This window comes from Phalacrocorax carbo, chromosome 4 (assembly GCF_963921805.1).
Source record: "Phalacrocorax carbo chromosome 4, bPhaCar2.1, whole genome shotgun sequence".
Lineage (NCBI taxonomy): Eukaryota > Metazoa > Chordata > Aves > Suliformes > Phalacrocoracidae > Phalacrocorax > Phalacrocorax carbo.
In genome coordinates, this window is record NC_087516.1 from 6,811,633 (window position 1) to 6,834,798 (window position 23,166).

Genomic DNA, 23,166 nt, shown 5'->3' on the forward strand with positions numbered 1-23,166 from the left:
TCTCCTGAGATCCAGAAAGTAATTTTTATTCCAGTTGAGGCCTGTCAATACATGCCCTTTATCTGTCATTACAGCCACAGCTGAGCAGCGGAGAGGCATAATGAAGGCAAAGAGCATTTCTGTTTCTGATCTGCATGGCAGTGTGACGCTTAGCCTATGTGCTTATCATAAGCAGCTGGGGTTGAAATCCACATCGTTTCAGGACTGTCTTGAAACCTGCACTGAACCGAGGCCTTGCCTCGGTTGAATGGAGAACAGCTTTGGCAAAATGCCGAGGTATTATATTCACAAAACACTGTGAGCAGTAAGTTCAGGCAACGCCTTGTCCTCAGAGCACTGTGTGCCTCTGGAGCACGGCTCTGCTGCTGAAAGCTGGCTTCCTCATACCACACCTGAGCCCAAGCAGCTCTTGTGCACAGGTTTAGCCTTATTTGCAAGCCTTTGTGTGCACCTGTTTCAGCTGAAGTCTTGCTTTAATGACCTCTGTTGCTCTCCGAGTCCAGTCCTTCTGATGAATGACACAACTGCGGCACGAGAGCCGCAGAGAATGCATCCATATGAGCAGATAATTATGACCAATAGATGGCTGTGACTGAAGGCTCAGTCCCCTCATGTCCCTTAGCCTGGGTTATATAAATTGTTGTGATCCAATTCCTGGTGATGCATCTGTTTCAAAATCTACAGCAGCTGGTGTAGTACATTGGTAGTCCCAGCAGGAAAGGAAAAACAGTTGGATGTATTTATTTTATGAAATGCTTGTGTCAGTAGCAGCAGAGGCATCCAAGCAGGATTGTTTTCTACGGAGCGCAGAACCTCAGACAGCCCTTACCCAACGCATTGACAGTTTAAAATCTGGAGAACAGGGCGAAGACTGTGCCTCTAACAGGGTCAGCGGTTTCGCTGCTTGCTTGTTTTCCTTGCTGGGCTGGGTTATGCTAGTATTTGTAAAGTGTCTTAACAGAGATGCCAAGCGTTCTTGAAGTAGTGTTTTATTCTCTGCATGCCCAAAAGTTGACAGCCAACTGTAAATAGAAAATATCAAAAAATTGATCTGAGGTTACTTAATGTCAGTAGGTTTAATGAGGACTATTGGTGTTTTGTTCTGTTAGAGGATGGATTTAGATGACCTCTGAAGGTCTCTCTGCCAGTTGCACTTTCACTACTGTTTTGTAATGCTGGCTTCCCCCTGCTCGTACCCCATACAAAATGAGACCTCTCCTTTCCAAAGTGTATTTAGAGCAGTCTTCGTTCTGTGTGAGGTTTAAGGAAAAAAGACAAAGGTGAATTGTACATTTTTGAAACTGTTATTAAAATGTCTTTCTCTGGGAAATAAATAGTGAGGGTAAGTATAATTGTAAGGTATTAGAGTTGGATTAAGCTAACAGCACCTTTTTCTTCTTAAGCTTTCACACTCTTTCTGTGCATCAGTGATTATTTCTAGTCTTGTGTGTCTCAGCTTGTGCATTGGGGTGGAAGAAGATGGAGTGACTTGCCAGGGCTCATCCCGCAGCACCCAGCAGGGTGGCTCCAAGCTGTCCGTTAATTTTGGCCAGGGTACCCACCCTTTGCTGCGGAGAGGGTGGCGGCGGGTGGAAACGAGCCAGGCCTTCCTGGCGGGGCACCTCCGAAAGAACCTTAGCAGGAGCCTGCCAAGGCAGGCAATGTCTTCTGTGCTAACAGGTGCTTCTCTTTCTCTTTAGGCCTCCTGCGGGTCTTCCCTGGGCTGCAGGAGAAAGATACGAAGTCTAGTTTGAATCACCCCTTGCATGACTAGATTTGTAAATACTCCTACTGGGCGTTCTGGGGGAGGGCGGGTGGTGACATAACCTGCACTGCCATCGGCTTTTATTGCTCTGAACGGGTACGGACCAGCATCAGCTCCTGCCGCTCCAGTTCACAACGCCACCGGCGCGGAGGAGGCGCCCAGGCAGTACAAGCACCTTGGCCGAATCCCGTCAGCCCCGCAGCAGCCCCCTGCCCCGCGCCTCCCTCAGGCGCTGTGGGGCTCGATGGGGCCGTGCGAAGCGCAGGTGCGCCCGGGCCTCGAGGACCAATGGGATCGCCCCCTGGAGGGGCGTGGCGAGGGGCGGGGTTGCTCAGTCCTCCCCGCCCCCCCACACCTGCGGCGCATGGGCAGTGCCGGCGGGAGCGGGCCGGGGCTCTGCGCATGTGTGGCGAAGGGGCGGAGTCGGGCGTGCCCGGCGGCGCATGCGCACAGTGGAGGGTCCGCCCCCGCCGTGGGCGGTGAGGAGAACCCGGAAGTGGCGGGGGGCGTGAGGCGGCGGCCGCCGCCATGGGCCTGTTCGGGAAGACCCCCGAGAAGCCGCCCAAGGAGCTGGTGAGGCCCTGGCCAGGCCCCGGCGGGTGTCGCAGGGGCGGCGGCCGAGGTGCGCGACGGCGCCGGGTGGGGGCTGCGGAGGGACGGGGCCTAGCCTGGGCGAGGCACCGGGGGCCTCCTCAGGGTTCCCGGCCCGGGTCTGGGGCGGAACGGGCACCCCGCACCCCCGCCGCCGCCGCGGAGAGTAGGGTTGGAGCCGTGAGGTCTGTCTCGAGTATCGCCGCGGCGGCTGGGCCACAGCAGGCGGTGAGGGTCCCTGGTGCTCCGTCCCGGGCGGGCTGTAGGTACCCGCCCTCGGTCACTTCACTCCTCCCGAAATGTAGCAGCTTTTTGTCGCGCCCGGTGCGGTGCCAGGGCCCCTCTGCGGGGTGCAGGGCCTCGGAGGGCGCTTCTCAGGGCCACTTGGGCAGTAGCCAACGGAGCAACGCGTCCGGGGTGCCGTGGCTGGGGTGGATAGTCAGCGGCTCCTGGAGCTTTAGCTTGCTGTTAGCTGTTTTCCATAGCTTATAGTCTTCTGACTTCACTAGGGGCTTCCAGCTCCTCTTGCAAGAACATGAATAGCTGAAATATTGGGATTTGGTGGGCTCTTCTGAGTCGTTGGGAAAACTTTTTAAGTCTTGCTTCTTTCCATACATGTATAATGTCACAGTGGAATGAAATAATGGAGATACTAAGGGATTTCACTGTTGTATTTCATAAATCCCTATTAACATATTAATAAAAAAAATATATTTGGTGGCGGTGAAGATCAAATACATTAGAGGTACTAAAAAAACAACAGAGAGAAGGTGACAGTTACTGAAGTTGAAGGCTTAGAAGAGCTGCATTGTCACAGATATTCCCTGCTGCTTTGTAGCAACGCAACCACTTCCCAGGGGAGCAAGCGGTCTGTAGTCACTGCTTATTGGGTGGCAGTGTTAGGCAGGGGATCTACTTTGGATAGTGTACTTTCCCTTCCTCATCTACCTGTGTCAGAGCACCATGCAGGCTGGTTACAGCTCCCTCCATTTGTGAGCAGTGTTCCCACAGAGAAGTGAGGTTTGGAGACGGCTGCTTTTGGTGAGGTAAAGCAGCAGACAACCCTTTAACCCGCACAAAGTGGTTACACTGCACCAATAACTTCTTGTTGTTTCATGTCCGACAACCTAAGACTGAAAACCTGATAACACACAACAAGTCAAAAACTTGTCATGTTTCCCAGTAACACAGCATGGCTGTGGTCATCTTGGAGCTGTTTACAGAAAAGCTTGCAAGGGCACTGGAAGACAGACGTGTCTGACCCATAGGGAGGAGTGACGTGGGTCATCTTGCTGTCATGGACACACTCTTGGGTTGTGGGCTGGCACGGTGATTTCAGAGGTCATAACAGTGAAATTGAGAAACCCATTAATAGTAAGAAATTTATTTCCTTCTGCATCTGACTGCACACTTTAGAAGGAAGAAGTCGTTACTTCTGTTTACTAGGTGATGGGGAAACAGTACCACTTACCTTGTGTCTGCCAGCAGCTATACACAGATACTGTCCCTGGGCAGGGCTAGAGACAGCAACTGGAGCACTGCAGGAGGTGGCTGATGATGGGAAGAGGTTGAGATTTTTGTGATGGCAGTGAGTCACCCTGGGTTTGTCTGTACACTCACTGTCTGTCGATGAAGAAGAACTTACTGGCTGAATGACACAAGGCAAACATCATCAGTCCTTGTGAAGAGCTAATGATGGTTTCAGCCTGTCTAAAGCTGGGGGTCTATAAAAAGTTTAATGCCATGTCTGGATTGTTTGAGCTTAAAAAGTGGTTTTCCTCCAGTATAGTCTGAGTGGTTTCTTTCATCTTAGTGTTTTGCTGGCTGACTCCCCGATATGATGCGGTGCTGTGAGAATGATGTTTTTGTTTGTGTCAGAAGTGGGAGCAGAGTAGCTACATCAGCATGGAGCTGTGCTCAGGGTAATTAGCCTTGCTTAACTGGCCGAAGTACTCTTATTCCCAGCAGTGGTACCTCTGCACTGCATTGTGCCGTGGTTTGCAGCCGTATCCCTGTTGTCCTGCGTGCAATCAGCGCTACAGCTTCCTCACTGCTCAGCAAATTGCCGTGTCTCATGTAACTGAAAGCATGCAGTTGTCTAGATGAGAGTCAATGGGATTTCCTCCTCCTCTTGTACACAGAACTGGTGATGTGTGTTGGGAAGACCTGGGAATGAAGAAGCAATCAGCTCTGTCTTTATGAGGACAGCCAGCTGAAGCAGCTTATTCCTTGGCAGTGTAAGGGGTGAGCTATCAAAGAGGTTTCTGCTGTCAGAGTTAGCAGGGACTGGTGACAACATACAGCCAGTTGTGATTTAATGGTGTCTTTGTGCTGGGCTGGGCATCGCAGAGGCAAAAATCTGTGAATCCTGCTGTAGTTCATTTGACAGTTCCTGATTGTGCTTGTACGTGAAGGTTTAATACACATTGGTTTGCTCTAGAATACAACTTGTAAAGCAAGTCTGTAGAAGATGTTACATTTGAGATGTGTCAGTTGGCCAGCCAAAGTTCAATCATGCTTTACCTTGATCTCTTTCCCATCTTCTCTCCATCTAGTGGAGGCATACTTGAAGAGCGACTTTCTGAGCCTCTTACCAGGGCGAGGAATGAATCTGTGAAATCTTTCTGCACTATTCTGAAGAGCAAGCGAGGAGGCTGCAGTCGGTCCAGCAGGATTTGTTTTTTTTTCTGAACAGGAGCTTTCTGAAACCCCTTCAAAACTTCTGCACACTCGTAATGTGTACGCACAGAGTTCTGCAGGGCTTTGGGGTTTGCATTGTTTTGCATCAGATCTTGTGCTTGGGCAACTCAGATGGTGGTTGTTTGTAGTCAAAACATGGTCTTGTTCGTCGTGACTGAAAGAATTTCTTTTGAGACTGGTAAAAGTCTAAGAATCTCTCTTGCTCTGCTGGGCTCATGCACTGAGGAGCACTCTTTTTACTGTTCTGTTATAAAGCTTATTCAGGTAGATGGAGCTTTTTATTTGAATAATTAAAAAGTCACATAAAAATCAGGGTGATTTTCATATGAAACTATTCACGCAGCCAGCTAGACTTCCTGAGTGGTCTGTGCACTGGCACGTATAGTGCACAAGTGGATCCATGAACTGGAGGTCATCTTTGTACTTTGGGTTTTTTGGGTTTTTTTAGATACTGTGCAAAATCTGTGCTGCTAACAATTGTAGCATCCAAGCTGTGCAAGTATTTGGCACTCTGTATGCTAGTATTTTCTCCCAGTTCTCCATTCTGGTTCTGCAGCCCCTCTCAGCTTCTTTGTTTACCACAAGTGCTTCCAGTTCTCAGCTGGATGTCTGGCAGCCGTTGCCTGTCTGGTGACTCTGCTCCCCTAGAGAGGGGGTCGGGGCAAGTGGTGCTGCACACCTCCTTCAGTGCCCTGTGCTGTGGGAGCCAGGAGTGCTAGAACAAAGTGGTCTTGGCAGGTCCCGGGAGGGAAGCTGGAGAGGGGGTGGCTGTGCTGAAACTGGGCTGCATTAGTGAACTGTAATCATCAAGCTGAGGCAACTGGTTGTTCAGTTGCTCTGCACATTCAGCATTAGTGAGGCCACATCTGCAAAACTGTGTCCTGGTTTGAGCACCCGGTTCAAGAAGGATAACAAACTGGGGAGAGTGCGGCAGAGGACTGGAGCCCGTTACAGAGGAGGAGAGGCTGAGGGAACTGAGCTTGTTTTAGCTTGGAGAAGCAAAGGTGAGGAGGCAAGAGTCTAAAGGCTTTCACTGACTCTAACGGGGTTGTAGTGAAGGCAGACCAACTGCCTACTTTTCAGGTGTGCCCAGGACAGGAAGGAGGCTACAGCCACAGGTGGCCAGAGGAGAATTTTGAATTGGATGTGAGGGAAGTTCTTCACCATGGGAGTGAAGAAGTGCTGGAACAGATGTCCAGAGCAGCTGTGAAGTCTCTGCCTTCAGACAGTGTCAAAGCTCAATGGACAAGGCCCCAGACAACCTGCTGTAACCCTGAACTTGGTCCTGCTTTGAGTGGGAAGTTGGCTTGGAGACCTTCTGGGGTTCCCTTGGACTGAAATGGGTGGTGGCACTCTTGGTGCTGTCAGCCCGTGACAAAGGTCCTACCTTATGCTGAAATCCCCTCCCTCTGCATGATGATGTTGCTGTGACGTGGGAATTTAGCCAGGCAGTGACTGTTCACAAACTGCGTCCTCCTTAACTCCATGTCTGAATTGTAAGAGGAGTGCGATAATTGGTGGTATTTCTGCAGTGGCTTCTTTTTAATAATGAAATGTTTAAACAAGACTCATAACTTAAAGCTTGTGCATTTTGAAGTGCTTCTTTTGATATTGAGTGGTTAAGTTACATGAAAGTATACTTTTAAAGTTGGAATTTCAAGTAACTCTTGCTTTTTCTTTTTAAGGTCAATGAATGGTCCTTGAAGATAAGGAAAGAAATGAGAGTGATTGACAGACAGATCAGAGGTTTGTACTTAAGTCTCTTTTTTTTTTTTTTTCTTCCCCTTTCCCTGTCTGCCTTCAAGGGTTTTTTGCTTTCACTGGGGGAGGCTGTCAAGTCTAATAACCAGGGGTACTCTGTCACATCTGGAATAGATGATGACGACTGTGGTCTTGGGGTCAGGCTTAGTCTGTGTTACAACATGACTGTGAAGTTCTCCAAGTAAAATTTTCAAAAGAACCCAAATATTTTATGCTTCTTGCATGACGTAATGCTCTAAGAACCCATTTGATAACATGAATTGGACTTACTATCCAGAACTTCATCCATATTGATTTATTGAATAGTATTGGTGTAGAAAGTTCCACAGGTATGTACTGGCATGAAGCGTGCACGCTAAACAAAAGTAGCTTGCTGTCAGCTTGGGGAAGTTGCAGACACGAGAGGAGAAGAAGAAGAAAAAAGACTTTTCTCGGTGGGAGCTTTGTTATTAAATTATGAGCATTACACTGTTGAAGAGATCTTGAAAAGCAGAGGAGTTGCTGCTTATTGCACTGCCGCTAGTTCAGCTTCTTGTTCTCTCTTCTGCCTGCCTTCCCGGAATCTGAAAATAGGTTTGGGGCAGATTCTGTTTTCCCCTTTTTGTCTTCTGCCCTGCCCTCAGGGTTGGTCCATGGGATGTGCTGGTAAAGGATATTTTGTGTCGGCATCTGGTTATTAGGCACATGTCCGTTTTGAGTGACTCCTCAAGGGGTGTGTTCTCCCTTCCCCCTTTTTCCCCTAGCCCTGTGCTTCTGGACTAGGCTGGCGGGGTTCACGTATTCTCCCACTTGTAGATTTGTACGAGTTGGTTGGAGAGAGATGCTTGTGCAGTACAAAGTCTGCCTTTGTCCTTATCTGTAACAGGACAGGGTTTATGCTTCTTCCAGGAAAACACAGTGATGTTCGTTATACTTGTGAATTGTTTTGCATTCTCCAAGGCACTTGGTGTGGCTGTATCAGGCACAGAGCAACCGAAATGCGGCTGATCCTGTTAGCATGGTATTATTTAGAGGTTGGATCTTCCATGGGAGCAAACTACCCATGTGTTCACTGTTGATGGTTTCTTGAAATATTGGTTTTCTCTCAACTTCATGCATGCCATGATACTTCTAAAGGCCTATATAGATATTGGGTTATGTGGTAGTCTGATAGTTTGACATGGGTGTAAATCAAATTATTGTAACAGCTCTAAACATCTCTGTATATGTATTTCAGGGTGTTACATTCAAAGAAATACAGTTTAGCACATAAGAGCTTAGACTCACCACCAATCATCTGCTATTCTGGTAATTCCCATTAAAATAAAGTACAGAATATCTTTGTAATGCCCATATTGTGCTAGGATTTGACATCTTACCAAGTGTCAGCTGTGGAATTACGTGGTTCTGCTGGACATGAGGCTAGCAGGCCACTGCTGAAAGATGACAGCCACGTGCCACTAAAGGGCTTTTTCAGAAAGTATGTGCTGTAGTTGGGTTCTGCCATGCTTTATCATTTTGACTGAGATTTACACAGGAAATCACTGTAATCGTTGAGCAAAGGTGCTGAGCTGGGGCCTGTCTTCCTTTCCCTGGGGAATGCTGTGCTGGATGCGTTTTGATACGGCAACACTCATCCACCTGGGATGAACTGAGTGGGCTTGGATCATTTGAGCACTTGGCTCGCCCAGTCAGCGCAGTCACCAATACAGCAACATGCTGTTTCAAACCATCTGTTGTTGGACTCTTCCTGTCGTCGTGATTTCTGTTTGGTGTAGGTTGCTTTTGAGGGCTTGGAAGGTTTGAAGAAATGAAAGGCATCTTTGCAACTTCAGAATTGAAATTTTCGAGTTAATATAGTTAGAGTAATACAGTAGCTTTGTGCTTTACTGAGTTTGTAAGTCCGTCTCGCAGGTGCTTTGGACTGCTTCGTGCCTCTGTTGTGCTTGGTAGTGCTGCAAAGGCAACTGCTGTAGTGACGTGGGCTGATTCGAGGTGCATAGCTGCCACTGACCTTCAAAGGTGGAGTTGACTATTCCTGCATATTTTATGCCACTAATGCCATATTCAGCAGTTTTTCATGCAAATGAAAGCATTCACTCGAGTACAGGGCCCTGCTACCCTAGTTTGGGTGTAGTAACATATTTGTGGCTGGTTTTAGCCTGACAAAGTGAATGTGATAATTCCTCAGTACTGCTGGAACTCCGCTCCTGGTGCTTTCTGGTTTTTGCTGCAGCACCTCAGCTGTTCCTTGCTGTTCTGATATGCTGGCACTTGGCTCACTCCCATGGCTGACGTACAGGTGTCTTCAAGCTTGTGACATTTCTGCAGATAATAGTGGGGAAGCAGCAAGGAGCATGCTGTTCTGATTACAATCCTACAGATTTCTGCCAGTCCTTTATGACAAAGATGCCATTGAATGATATTGAGGTGTTGTGGTTTAGCCCCAGTCAGCAATTGAGCCCCACACAGCCGCTCGCTCAGTGGGATGGGGGAGAGAATCTGAAGAGAAGTAAGAAAACTCGTGGGTTGAGGTAAGAGTTTAATAATTGAAATAAAATAATAAGAAAAAATTGTAATGAAAAGGGAAACAATGAGAGAGAGAGACAAAACCCAGGAAAAGCCAGTGATGCAACCGCTCACCACCCGCTGGCCGATGCCCATCCCATCCCCAAGCAGCGATTGCTGCCCCCCCTGGCCAACTCTACCAAGTTTATATACTGAGCATGATGTTACATGATATGGAATATCCCTTTGGGCAGTTGGGGTCAGCTGTCCTGGCTCTGCCCCATCCTGGCTTCTTGTGCCGGAGATGCACAGCATGGGAAGCTGAAAGGTCCTTGACTTAATTGTTGCTAAGCAGGGCTTACACTAAAACATCAGTGTGTTATCATGTTATTCTCATGCTAAATCCAAACCACAGCACTGTACCAGCCACTGGGAAGAGGGCTAACTCTATCCCAGCTGAAACCAGGATGTGACGGAATGACTCACCCTTGAGTACAGGGTTCATTAACTCCCACGTGAGAAGCTGTGTCAAAGTCTCCAAGCTGGTCTGTGCCAAAAAGTGTGCACTGATGCCTTTGTTTTTATAAAAGGGCAACTTCTGATTCTTGCCTCCCTGTAACTTCTGTCTGGTATAAATCAAGAAAACTCAAACAAAACCAAATTTGAACAAAGCTTTTGCTAGAAATAATTGTTCTTGTGGTCATTTTCTTCAACTCTTTGCAGGAAGGTGAGCCTAACCCTTCTTTATTTACTTTAGGATAATATTTTTTGTGGGCTCTTAGATCCATATTTCACCAATGGCTAACTTATTGCTGAGTCTGGAAAAGGGAGGGGGGTTGATATGGCCCCTGCTTGTTCCTGCATTTCTTACTCTGAGCTTTTAGATGTACCAGGCTTCTGCTGTACACAGCCAGCATTATCTGACGTGTGAACGGTCACCCCCAGTTTGCTAGAAAAACCCACATTATTTAAGGAAGCATATTTAGTGGATGAGATTTCAAACCCAGCTGTTCGGTGCTGGTTTTTTACGGGCTCAGTTCAGTACTCCTGCTCCAGCATGCTCTTTCAAAGAGCTGTTGAATAAAGCGGGATGCCAGGCGAGTTTGAACAGGCTGCTTTAAGTTATATCTAATGGTTTACCAGCGTACTAATTTTCACTGGTAAATTATCATAGCTTTGGCACCAGTCAGCTTATAATTTGAATGTGCCAGCTTATACAAACACCTAATGTAGGTGTCTTAAAGTATGGGCAGTATCAACTCAGGACCTTAACTCTTAAGTACAAGCATAGACTTGGCTGGCTGTCCAGTTGAGGCTCAAGGAGTTGTGCCTAGCGGGGGGAATAATTAAGTCTGTCTGCAAGGATGGAGGGTTTTATATGTAGGTTTATATCAGGCCAGTTCAATAGTCAGGAGGTTATTTTGAAGTTATAAGTCAAGTAGTCATCTCAGAGTGCTTTGGTCTTACTGGACCTTTTTTTGCTTCTTAAGAATTTGTCTTAGCTCAGCTTCATGCAGTGATATTCCTGGACAGTCCTTTACAGTACTCTTAACTGCAAAGGAATTTACAGAGCTGGGTGTTTTCATAATGAGAATTTTCCTATTAATATTTAGTTGAATTAATCAGCTAACATGTAAATCAGCCTAGAACAAGGTCTTTGAGTAACAGGAGATCTGAAATCAAGCAGAAATGATTCTTTGCATTGAAAATACACCCCAACTGATGACTGGTTTCTCTTCCAAATCCTTAGTGGTTTGTTCCCATTTGCTGTGCTTTTCTGCGCTCCAGATATCCAGAGAGAAGAGGAGAAGGTGAAGCGGTCAATAAAGGACGCTGCCAAAAAGGGTCAGAAAGATGTGTGTGTGATCTTGGCAAAGGAACTGATCCGCTCTCGGAAGGCCGTAAGCAAACTCTATGCATCCAAAGCTCACATGAACTCTGTTCTCATGGGGATGAAGAACCAGCTTGGTAAGAACAGCTTCTGAGTGCTTCTAGCTTCAGGGGTGAGGTCTGGGTTTCCATTACAGAGAATCACAGAATGGTGGGAGGGACTTCTGGAGACCATCCCATCTAACCCCCTGCTTGAGCAGGCACCCAGAGCAGGGGCACAGGATCGCGTCCAGGCGGGGTGTGAATGTCTCCAGGGAGGGGACTCCACAGCCTCTCTGGGCAGCCTGTGCCACTGCTCCGTCACCTTCACAGTAAAGAAGTTTTTTCTCATATTGAGGTGGAACTTCCTGTGTTCCAGCTTGTGCCCGTCGCCCCTTGGCCTGTCGTTGGGCACTAGTGAAAAGAGCCTGGCCCCATCCTCCTGACACCCGCCCTTTAGATATTTATGAACCAAGGTGAAAGGCAGGCAGGGCTTGAGTTTGGAAGCAGTCCTACTCTTATGAAAGGCAGCTTATTCCAGTGGGCTTCAGGACCCGGGGAAATTCATGCTGTAGTGGGCCCAGAGGTGTGAGGCTGCTGCAGTTCCATGTCCCCACATCCAGCCAGGCTGAGCGCCAGCAGGCACACATGGCCGCACAGGCTCACAGCAATGCCTTTACCAGCACCCGTGTAAACACATGCAGCTCTCACACAAATGTGAACAGCACCGACAGCTCAGTCCTGGTCTCCCTCTTCGCTGGTTAGGACTGAGGTCCACTAGTAGAGTACGCATATACACATGTATGCACAGTGCATGGGTTGTTCAGCAGCTGCTCTCAGATGCTCAGTCTAAGCTGGCGAGCTCTCTGGTAACTGGCCCCAGGTTTTTCCTCTGCCTGGGCCGCTGGTACTTGGACCTGTAGGCCCCTGAGGTTTGTGGTCTTCCCTGTTCCACCTTGATCCCTCCCTTTCTCCACCCTCAGTCCTTCCTCTAAACATTCAATAAAAAGTTTCTCATGTTCAGTCACATTCCTGCAATCCCCTTAAAAAATTCCATAATAAGTTTTTCTTGGTTCAAAAAATGCTCTTTCCCCCCCCACATCCCATACTGAGGCCTGTATCCCTGTAGGCAATAACCCCCGTGAGCCTGCAGGAGACGTCTCCCCACTGCCCTCCCTGGATGTGTTTCCCACCCTGGGTTCTGGCATAGTCAGGGAGCTCCCCGTTAGCTTCCTGGGGTTCCCACCCCATATTGTTCCTTAGATATTCACTGGCTTTCTGTTTCCTCTGACTAGCTGCTCAACAGATAATCTAACACCTCTCCTCAGAGCCTGATGGGTGCAGTGACATGAGAATCACGTGCTCTGGAACAGAACTTTCTTCCAATGATTCAGGGCATGTTTTTAGTGTGCGTTCCTAAACAGTTGGAACGCGTGCCTAATACCCCTGTATCCGTGTGGAGCCTGTTGTTGTTACTGATTTTGACAGGTTCTGTAACGTGTTTATTTCCTTCAGTAGAATTCCCTTCATCTTGTATATTGTTATTTCTCTAGCAAGAGTCTTGGGACGCTTACGAAGGCCTAAATGGAGATGGGGGAGCAGTGTTTGATTTCCTTGGTGGGGATGAATTGATTTGCCCTGTGGCTTAATGCCTAGCTCTGCGTAAAACCTGCTGGGTCCTTTGTGCTCCCCTGGTACCAGCGTATTTCCCTCATTCCTTATCCACATCAGGAATATGTCGGAATAGGCTTCCTGCAGTATTTTCCGTACCTTAGAGCATTCCAGTCTGCAAGGCGAGCAGAGCAGAAAGCATTAACGACAGGGCCAGACTTGGTGGAGGCTGACACGCTGAAATGTCAAAGCATTTCCCCCCACCCCAGCGTTACCCAGGCTAGTTGCTGGTCGATTTTATCACTAGATGAGTGATAAATTGGGTGTTGCAATGTGAACCTGAAGTGTAATCTTACGATAGGTCAAATGTGGCTCCCCATGTACCTCATTCAGGAAGGGGAAGTAGAGGCCATCTGTGCAGCTTGAGGTGTCCCTTAAAAGGAAAAATGATTCGAGCTCTGGAGCCCCTCTGCTACGAGGCCAGGCTGAGAGAGTTGGGGCTGTTCAGCCTGGAGAAGAGAAGGCTGCGGGGAGACCTTATTGCGGCCTTTCAGTGCTTAAAGGGGGACTCTAGGAAGGATGGGGGCAACCTCTTTAGCAAGGCTTGTTGTGATGGGACAAGGGGTGATGGTTTTAAACTAAAGGAGAATAGATTTGGACTGGATATAAGGAAGAAATTTTTTACAGTGAGGGTGGTGAAACCCTGGCCCAGGTTGCCCAGGGAGGTGGTCGATGCCCCATCCCTGGAAACATTCAAGATGAGGTTAGATGGGGCTCTGAGCGACCTGATCTGGTTGGGGGTGTCCCTGTTCCCTGCAGGGGGTTGGGCTAGATGGCCTCTAAAGGTCCCTTCCAACCCAAACCATTCCATGATTCTATGAAAAACTCCTTATTACTGCTACCAGCATCTTCACCTTACTGGGACTGTTCCAAGACACTTACCCAAGCGATAGGAAGGAATCTAGATTTCAGTCTGGGGTTTGTATTAACTTGCATCCTCTTGGGGAAATGACTGCTAGAGGCAAGATTTCTGTTAGTTTGTTAACATTACAAGTGTAATGTTCTTACAGAAATTAAGTATTAAAATGAAGGTACAGCATATATTATTTTTCATTTTATTTCATTGAGGAGTGACCATTTTATATACAAACGGGTGAGTTCTCCATGGCTAGGAAACCACAAAGTGAGACAGCACAATTCAGGAACCTCAAAGTACCCTTAACTATTGCATTTTGATCTTGGTATAGCAATGTATATGAGAAGAGCTTTTAAGCTGTATTATGAGAATAGCCTCTGGAAAGAGTATTGTTAAATTCAGTTTAAAATACGCTTATTTCCAGCTTCTCTGCTTCAGTATTAATTTTCTAGCTTACTGTTTGCTGTGAAACTATTGTGCTAGAACTTCTGCCAGAGGTCGTGTCCAGTACCCAGTGCCAGGCGGAAGGTCACTAGTTGGGCCAACAGTCAGGCATGGAGCTGGGCAGCAGCTCCACTGGTGAAACCCTCAGCAAGCCCTCTGGCTGCTGAGGGGCACAGGCAGGAGCTCCTCAGGGACCTCTCTGTATGAACCAGAGCGTGAGTGGATTGAAGTTTCTCTCTGCAGGCAGTCTGGGTTGCTCCAGGTAATCACACAGGACCAGTATCTTTGCTAGAAATGTAGTTTTTCTGATGTGGGTAGGAATTGAGCTTTTCCAGGATGGTAGACAAGAATGAAGAAGCAGGGTGCCATTTCTTCTTTATAATTAATTAAATTGCCTAAATGCAAACAAATTTCTAGAATCATGGAATCATTAAGGTTGGAAAAGACCTCTAAGGTCATCAAGTCCAACTGTCAACCAAACGCTACCCTGCCTTCCAAGTAGAATCATAGAATCCAAATCAAATTGTTCTGTCCATGTAGGGAGGATATAATTTCTCTGCTTTTGGTGACACACGGATCATTCAAGCTTTTCTATGGCGCTCCTTCACAGCTGTCCTGAGAGTAGCAGGTTCATTGCAGAAGAGCACAGAAGTCATGAAAGCTATGCAGAATCTAGTGAAAATCCCTGAAATCCAAGCAACGATGAGGGAGTTGTCCAAAGAGATGATGAAGGTAAGATCTACACTGTAAATAAGACTTGGGTGAACAACAGGTGGTTGTTAGTGTGCAATCGCTTTGGCGGGCCCTTTGTCAGAGGGCTTTTGGGAGCCCTGACAAACAGAAATTAAATTTGCACGTTAATAGCGGGGGACTTTCTAGTGAGTTACTGTATGTGGGGAAAACCCTGACTCGGTGATACATTTGGTGTAAAGCTTGAAGCCAAAACAGCTCCTCAGGTTGAGGATGGAAGGAGAAAGACCAGACAGAGCGGTTGTGGTTTGGTCATCCTCATCCCAAGGGCTCGCACTTGTGCCTGGTGACTGCCCATGCCCCTGAGCTTCTCTCTGTTCTGGGGAGGCTGAACTCCCTGCGTTCAGGGACAAAAATGTCCATTAAGACAGACCTACGGCAGCCTATTGTGGGCTGGGAAGCTGAAAGCCCCACCTTAGGCCAGATGACTATTCTGATACTGGGTGTAAAACACCTAGTTTAGTGTCTCCATCTGATGGAACTGCTCTGATCTTAAAGTATACTGCTTCCCTGTGGTGGTTATTTTCTTCTCAACTCCCAAAGTTGTTTTGCTTCCCCCTCTATTCTTACACGCTAGTTTAGGCCAGATCACCTTATTCTTTAGTAATTTCACCATTGTGCACCAGAACAATTTGGCCAGACTGCAGTTGCAGGCCCTGCAAAGGGATGTTTTCAAACGCAGATAGAAAAAAAGGGGGACCTGTGTCACACTAATTTTACAGTGTGTTACACAATTTACACTTCGCAACTGAAGTTTGCGGCTGTATTTCACACGCTTGGAGCACGCTGGGTTGTCAGCATTTAGACATGCAATAACAATAAATAATAGCTTAGGGGTTTCAAAGTGAGAACGTGTGTATTTAATCCTCAATTTTCTTTCTGCTTTTCCTGTGCACCGGTTGTACAGATATGGCTTAAACTGCAGGCGAGCACGTTGGCCAGCCCTGGTGCAGCAGAAGAGCCTCTGTCGGGAAGGCTCGAGCAGCCGGCAATTGGTTCTTGAACACCTGAATAGGCGTAACTTGATCTGGAAAGCAGGAAATGCGTCCTCTTAGCTGCTGTTTCCCAGGGCATCATACACTGCCTTTTTGTTTTCTGCTAGGCTGGTATTATAGAGGAAATGCTGGAGGACACCTTTGAAAGCCTGGAGGACCAGGAAGAAATGGAAGAGGAAGCAGAGATGGAAATTGACAAAATCCTTTTTGAAATTACGGCTGGTGAGTGTGTGTGTGTTTGCCCAGAGCGGCGCCTTGCCCCACTCTGCTCAGTAAGGCGCAGCAGACTAAATCGTCTATTCTGACTTACCTGTGTGCTCTCAGTGGTGCCGGTGCCTTTGCTAACAGGCAGTGTGTTCTGACAAACTGGTTTCTCGGGGAACACTGGCTGAGGCGGCTGGTGCAGTCCAGCAAAGCCTAAGTAGCGTGGATCAGCTGATGTCTGTGCAGCTTTGTGCTTGAGGCCTTAACAGATCACCGTTTGTATGGTGGCTCCTCTTAACAAGGTGAAGTTTGTATGATTGACTAGATACACTAACAAAGCCAGGAAATAAACTCAGCTGCAGTGCCCTGGGTCTTAGGCTGCATTGTGATTCCTGGCTGTAAAATGCTGTTAGCGTCTTGAGTTGTTGGCAGGGGAACCCACAAAACAAACAAATAAAAACCCCTAAAGCCAAAAGCCAACCCAAAATGCCCAACTTCTGCCTTACAGCTCACAAAGCAATGATCTACTGGTTTAGTTATTTGACTAGGTCACACTTAGCACACTCCTTACCTGAATTTCTTCTGACTTGGTGCGACAAATGAAGTACTGGAGCTGCGTTCAGCTGTAACATGCTGAAAGCGCTGTGCCCCGGCTCCTGCTGTTACCTTGTGCCCCGCTGCTGGCTTCTTGCCCTCTCTTGTTTCTCACATCCTGCTTTCCTTTTATTCCTGGCTGGGAGCAGCTCCTTCCCGCCGGGCAGGCAGTGGAAGCTGCTCCTCCCTCAGCAGGCTCCATCCTGCTGTGTCCCCCAACAAACTATTCTTGCGTGTCACCTTGAGTAACAGGCTGAATTATTTTAAATATCTGTACCTGAAAGGCGCAGATGATTAAATGGAGACCTGATGTATGCTAACAGGCCTGTCTGTTGTTTGCAGGGGCCTTGGGTAAAGCACCCAGTAAAGTCACAGATGCCCTTCCAGAGCCTGAGCCCATGGGAGCGGCCGCTGCAGTTGATGAGGAGGAAGACATCGAAGCAATGCAGTCGCGGTTAGCGACTCTCCGTAGCTAAGGATGAGCCAATGTGTACAGTTTGCCTTTTTTTTGTGTGCGTGCAATGGATATTCTGTTCTACATTCAAAATGCAAAACTTAAGCGAGACTACTTTATGTAATATATTTTTTTTTTTCTTCCTGGGGAACGTGTTCTCCAAGAAACTACTGTAATATACTTCTTGGGGAGTGTGGTTTGTAGAGATTCTTACCCTTTTCTGTTCAGCCCGCCTCCCCTGTGAGAGGCTGTGGTGAAATGGCAATGGTGGTGTCACATTGTACTTTTAGATACAAAGCCCTGAAATACACATTCTTAGCTTCAAGTACCATCTTTCCCTACGAGGCACTTCAGCTTGATCTGCTACCAAAAGCCTTCAGTGGTAAGATCTTTGTTTTTCTGACTCACTACAAGTTTTATTAAAGCTGCTCTTAACAGTTGCTTCTGTGCATCAGTTTAGTTTGCATCACTTAATGCTTTTCACAAGCTATATCCACCTCTAACAGCTCCCTTGTGGTTTTATAGCAGGTTTGGTTTTGTTAGAACGTTTAGGGCCTTCACAGCATAGTTAAAACTTTCACTCAGAGCAGCTGTTAAATAGCTGCTCTCTTCCCGTGCTGTCCAGGTGGTGTATAATCATAGCAGAGCCTTATTTAGCAAAGGCAGGCCCAGCTGCCCATCCAGCCATGCAGCTTTCCTTGAGGAGCTCTGCTGCAGGCAAGAACCACTCCTCAGTGCAGCTGCCTGCCTCTGCCACTAGGAGCCACCACCAAGGAGGTTTCCAGACCTGCCCAGGCCCTGCCCTTTTGATCTTGGCCACCTCCAGCAGCTTTTGTTTTTGATTTCACACTCCCAGAATGCAAATGTCAGCCCTGGCAGCTTAGTCACTCCAGGTACTGTCACTTCTCTGTCCCACAAGCAGTGCAAAGCCAGCTGCTGCTGAAACAGCACGCTTTTAGTATCAGAGGGAAGGTGCATCTCCTCTCAAGGAGAGCCTCATGATGGTGAGACTGACAAAAGGCAAGCTGGCAAAGCAAGTATCCACTGTATCTCCCCCCGCCATGGCAATGCCACAACAGTCTCATAGGCTAAGGGAAGAGTTTCTAATTTTAAGGAAGACTTACCAGAAGAAAACTAAGTCTATAAATAATTGTGTTTTCCAACAGCAAGGGTAGAAGGACAGACACCTGGGTGGTGTCCAACAACTGTCAGTTTCAGCCATAAAAAGCAAGCAAATGGGACAATTTGTTTCTTGTGGTCTTAAAAATCCCAAGAGGACAGAGCAGACAGAAAACAAAAGCAGCTGAAGAGCTGGTAAGATCAGGTAGATAACAGCTGCAATAAAGCCAGCAGCACATGGGTGAGGTAGGTCAAAATCCAACTTCAACAGAGCCTTTCACAGCAGTGTGCACAGAAGCACGCGTAAGACCGGTGTGACTCATTTCTCTCACTGGGAGGCAAGACACCTGGCACCAGCTCCCCACAGGTGCTCCAGCCGGCTCCGAGCAAAGCAACTGGACTGCTTTGTTTTATTTACTTCAGATTTGATACTGCAAGAAAACATTCAGCTAAAGCGCTGCCTTTAAGGATACTTCACTAGTGAAGTATGAAATGCCAAATCAAGGGTTTATTGCTCTTCTACAGAACTAAAGCCAGCTGAAGCAACTAGAAACAAGTCAGTCTAATGTCAGAGGCCTCAGCAGCAAGTAGAGATGGAGGGAAGTTGCCACAGGACACAGCAACAAGCTGGCGCCTAAGCTAGGCAAGCCAGAACATTTCCCCATGCAAGAACATCACAGCACTTGCACTGCTGCCTTGCAAGTGCCTCAGCTCCTCCCCCAGTGAGCCATAACTGGTCACAGCTGCAGACAAGGGACCTCCCCAGGAACAGGTGCTGCAGCCAGCCTTCAGGCCTGGGCCAGGCAATTGCCACACATCAGCTTCCTTTTTGTTTTGCTGCTTCAGTTGCCTGCTTTCACCTCAGTTTTGAGGAAGCAGATGCACCTTTTCACAGCAGACAAACCTTTTACTATCCCACATTAACTTAAGAGGCTCCTCCTCCCTGCAAGTCCCTGTAGGCTCAACTCCACTGCAGACACTGATGGGTAAGAGGAAGTTTTTACAAAAAAAAAATACCATCTCCTGAGACAGACTCAGAACAGTTAGTGCTGATCATTAGCAGCAAGTGAAGCACTACAGGGAGGGGAATTTGCACAGAGCTGGTCAGCCTGTGACAAAGTTCAGAAAAGTGACTTTTGGCTGAGTAGGAGGTTCCCTTCCTGCCTGGGCCTTCCCAACAGCTCTCCTCTGTGCTGCTGGGCTGGGAAGGGCACTGAAGAGCAGAGGGGTTTGCCTTGTCACAGCTGATCTTGATAGATGAGAGGTGAACTTTTCCAGTCTCAACCCCTGTGCCTGTTTTGTGTTTTCAGTCTCTCTCTAGTTCTGGAGACAGGTGTGCTATTTAAGACTGAAGCTGCAAAACTCATTTGACACAGACCATGGAACTGGCCCTGCCGGAGGAGCAGCAGTCAAGCTACACCACCCTTCAGTTAACGAAAAAAAAACCAGCTATAAACATATCTGTCACAACATCCAATACACTAAGCCTTCAGATACTGTGAACAGCAGTATGAACAGTATTTACTTCTGCGTTTCAAAGCACTGCCATCAAATTAATTACATTTTAAAGAGTCAATTGAAGAAGCCAGGCAAGGAACAATATCTGAAATAGAAGAATTTTATGTAGACCATTCAGTGTTAAAAACCAGAGAATTAAACATCAGTTCAAATTAAAGAGCAGTTTCAAACAGAAGACATTCGATTAAAAGTTTCTTTTAACATTTAGAAATTTAAATACATTTACCTAAAGATGGTTAACTCCCATCTCTATGTTACTATACAATAGCTTAAAGCTACTTTTAAATGCTAGTTCTATGTTAATGTGAAATTCCAGAACTGCATTCTTATTTTTACGTAAATTGGTTATTAAATTGGGTGACTCCATACTTCCTCCCACCCCAAAATAAACTTTAAAAATTGGAGCTTTACAATGTCTTGAATAATATTTTTCAAATGAATAATTTGGAATAGTTTCTGACAGTTCTCTAGGAGGTATTTTGTACAGTTTGGAGAGCAACTCCATATAAAGTTCTGTTGCAACTGAGCGGTTGCACGCCACAGTCCATACATATTACTACATATACATATCAGGTTTGTAAACATTGGAAGAATACACAGAACATAGTACCATGATCCTCTGGTACTGCTGAAAGGAAGATGAGGTAACATTCATATAATCTCAAAGTCCACAGAGGTCCTGACTGAGGAGTTAAAACAGCTGCCAACGCTTCTGATCCATAGTGTGTGGTTAAGGCTTTCTACTTCACGGTCTGCTAAGGCTGGATTCGTTAGCTCTCAGTATCCCGACCGCATCTTTAACAGCGTGGTATATGACATTCTTCACCTGGGAGGGAAAGAAAAGGCATTTTGGTTTACAATTAAATGGCATGGTTGGGGTCAGGCTGGAAGGCCCTGACACAAGGAAGTCGCTTGCACAGCTTCCCCCCCCCCACCCCATGAAGCTCTCCTTTCAGTTTGAAGGCGCTTATCTGCATGAGCTTCACCTGAATCACTACCTTGTGAAAATAAGGTTCATGTTTCAACAGGATATAAACAGAAACCCTGTAGCTTGGGGACACTATTGCAAGCTCAGCTAGAGAGAAAACAAAGGAAATGGAAGAAACATTTCCAAAGAATCTCAGGAGAAGCTTCAGAAGGCTTCCTCAAAACTACTGAGAACTGTAAACATCGAAACCCTCTGGAAATTCCTCTTCAAGATCCAATGCATTAAAGCTGACCTGGGCGTGGGCACACCCCTTATGGGCTTGGTGAGGGCTGGCTGTTGTCTTTTGGGGTTTTGTGGGTTTTTTTTGAAAGGGTTAAGAGGGGCAGGGTTCATCTTGAGTTACCTGCAGTTTGTCTTCATGGTTCGTATGCGTATGCGACAGATATCTGAATTCCTGAGTGAGCCAGAAGCAATGTTTGACATGCTCTGGGGATACAAAGTCTTCTGCAACTTTAATACAACTGTACAAATTATGAACCTAGAGAGAACAAACAAGCATTAGCCACATGCTCAGAAGTCTGCCCAAGCGGTCAGGCTGTAACAGCGGCTCTGGCCCTTGCCTGGTGTGGAGCTCCTGCTGGAATGAAGACTACATCTCCTAGAAACTGTACAATAGCCCAGCCTTGAACTCCGTACTCTTGATGAAGGCGTTTTCTTAGTGATCGGTCCAGATACCAACTCTGATCGTGAATGGGATCATGGTCTACAGGGTTTTCTTGACCTTGTTCTTCTGCAACCTGGAAAGTCACAAGATGACAGGTATTACCATATCCCAGCCTCACTGGGCAACCAAGACGTAGGTGTGGTATTCTGTACGCACGTGTGCCAGAGCGACTCGCGCCACGTGCTCAGGAGAGAGTTACACAATTGAAGGGTTGGATTCTTATTCAGTCCTTTGTCAAGGCCTCGTCATTTCTCAGTCCCTCTTGCCTCAGACGCATTGTAAATGTGGATATAGGAAGCGTAAGTAAACCCAATTTACAGCAAGAAGAGAGAGAGGGTTAAGTGACTCATGGGTGTTTACAGTGGGATCAGTACTCTCACTACTATAGCCTGTAACTGGGAGAAAAATCCCAAGTCTGGAAAGCAGCAGGTGTCTGCCCTGAGGCCAGTGCTAGTCAGCATGCTCACTGACCAAAGCAGAGGATGCTAACTACATTTTCAGGAGATATGAGGCTGGCAGGCACAACAAGCACTTCAGAAGAGAAATTTGAGGGTTGTGGGGAGAAAATTTCTGCAAAAAGTTCCAGTATAAATCCAATTTGCTGTGCCAGTCATTTACACCCAGGACCGTAGCCCAAAAACTCATTTGGGAGGGGACAAACAGCTTGGTTCTACTCCAGGACAAGCTGCTGAAAGCCTCACACCTGCAGGCAAGTATGCTACAAGGGACCAAGAAGAGGTGCCAGACAGATGTCAAAACTCAAAATGCCAATGCTTATCAAATTCAGTATTGTCTTTTATCAGGGATAAGATTTGCTTGTTGTTAATACTAAACAAATCTGCTGCAGCCTCTCTGAGCTTCCGCCCAAGACAGGAATCAGGCTGACAAGGCCAACAGTTGTTCAGATCATCCCATTTGTCCTCTTTTCACTTTTAGAGCACCAAAGAACTTCTGGAATTAAAACCACCAAGAACTCTGGACCATTTCTAGTTGAATTAAATACTGAAACAAGCCCTTTTGGGTGTGGAATCACATCTCTATTAAACCTTTAACTCTCATGAAAACATCACCCAAAACACCTCATGCTCTTCCCTTAATCTGAACCTCATAAAGGCATGGAAAAAAGGTAAGAAAAGGGAGCCAACAAGGAAGAACTTTATGGACCACATGTTGCTCTCACTTCCCAAGAGCTTCTCACCTACATGCTTTAAAGAAGGATCTAATTTAAGATTAAACTGGTTTTGCTTAAATCGAAACCAGCTGTTTGTCCATTACATCACATCACTGCTTCTGCTCTAACAAGAGTGGGCAGCAGCAGTGCACCCGCATACAGGATTACTTCAGCTCGTTACCCTCCTCGGATCCTGCAAGATTCATGGCACACAGGAAGTTTTGTCTTGGATACAACTCAAAGACGTGTTTCCAGAACAACTGGGATAGAAAGGAGGGAAAAGTCCAAGGATACATACTTGCAAGCCTACACAGACAGAAGATGAGTTTAAGATTTAACGGCTTACCTTTTTAAGGAATTCCCGGATCTTCTCTGTATCTTTAGCAGCATAAATGTGCCACAGAGCTCCAGGTTTTTCTCGACTTTCAGTAAAACGCTTAATTGTCAATTCATCAGAATCACCATCTTGTATGGTTTTAAGCACTTCTGTTGAGAGTGAACACGAGCAGTTACACTGAGGGACCTTCCCTCCAACCACAGAAATGGCCCCCCTGAACACAAGACA

The 23,166-nt window shown here is 46.9% G+C and overlaps 2 protein-coding genes across 7 annotated transcripts in view; one reads left to right on the forward strand and one right to left on the reverse strand.

The window, feature by feature from the left end:
• The first annotated feature begins 2,192 nt into the window (after positions 1 to 2,192).
• On the forward strand, positions 2,193 to 17,581 carry CHMP3 (charged multivesicular body protein 3). 2 transcript variants are annotated; one of them, XM_064448906.1, is made up of 6 exons: positions 2,193 to 2,338; positions 6,742 to 6,802; positions 11,093 to 11,272; positions 14,755 to 14,876; positions 15,997 to 16,111; positions 17,030 to 17,581. In XM_064448906.1, exons 1-6 carry the CDS (start codon positions 2,294 to 2,296, stop codon positions 17,161 to 17,163), a joined length of 657 nt encoding a protein of 218 aa, XP_064304976.1. In that variant the 5' UTR covers positions 2,193 to 2,293; the 3' UTR covers positions 17,164 to 17,581. The 2 variants fall into 2 exon arrangements, with proteins under 2 accessions (XP_064304976.1, XP_064304977.1); XM_064448907.1 differs by lacking the exon at positions 2,193 to 2,338 and adding an exon at positions 2,369 to 2,387.
• A 2,283-nt stretch (positions 17,582 to 19,864) lies between these two features.
• Positions 19,865 to 23,166, reverse strand: part of KDM3A (lysine demethylase 3A) — a 32,222-nt gene continuing 28,920 nt past the window's right edge. For all 5 annotated transcript variants that reach the window (XM_064448898.1, XM_064448899.1, XM_064448897.1 and 2 more), the window contains 4 exons: positions 22,948 to 23,087; positions 21,327 to 21,503; positions 21,110 to 21,244; positions 19,865 to 20,604 (listed from right to left, as the gene is read on the reverse strand). In XM_064448898.1, the coding sequence (XP_064304968.1) occupies positions 20,524 to 20,604; positions 21,110 to 21,244; positions 21,327 to 21,503; positions 22,948 to 23,087 (533 nt within the window). In that variant the 3' untranslated portion in view covers positions 19,865 to 20,523. The remainder of the gene's footprint in view (positions 20,605 to 21,109; positions 21,245 to 21,326; positions 21,504 to 22,947; positions 23,088 to 23,166) is intronic.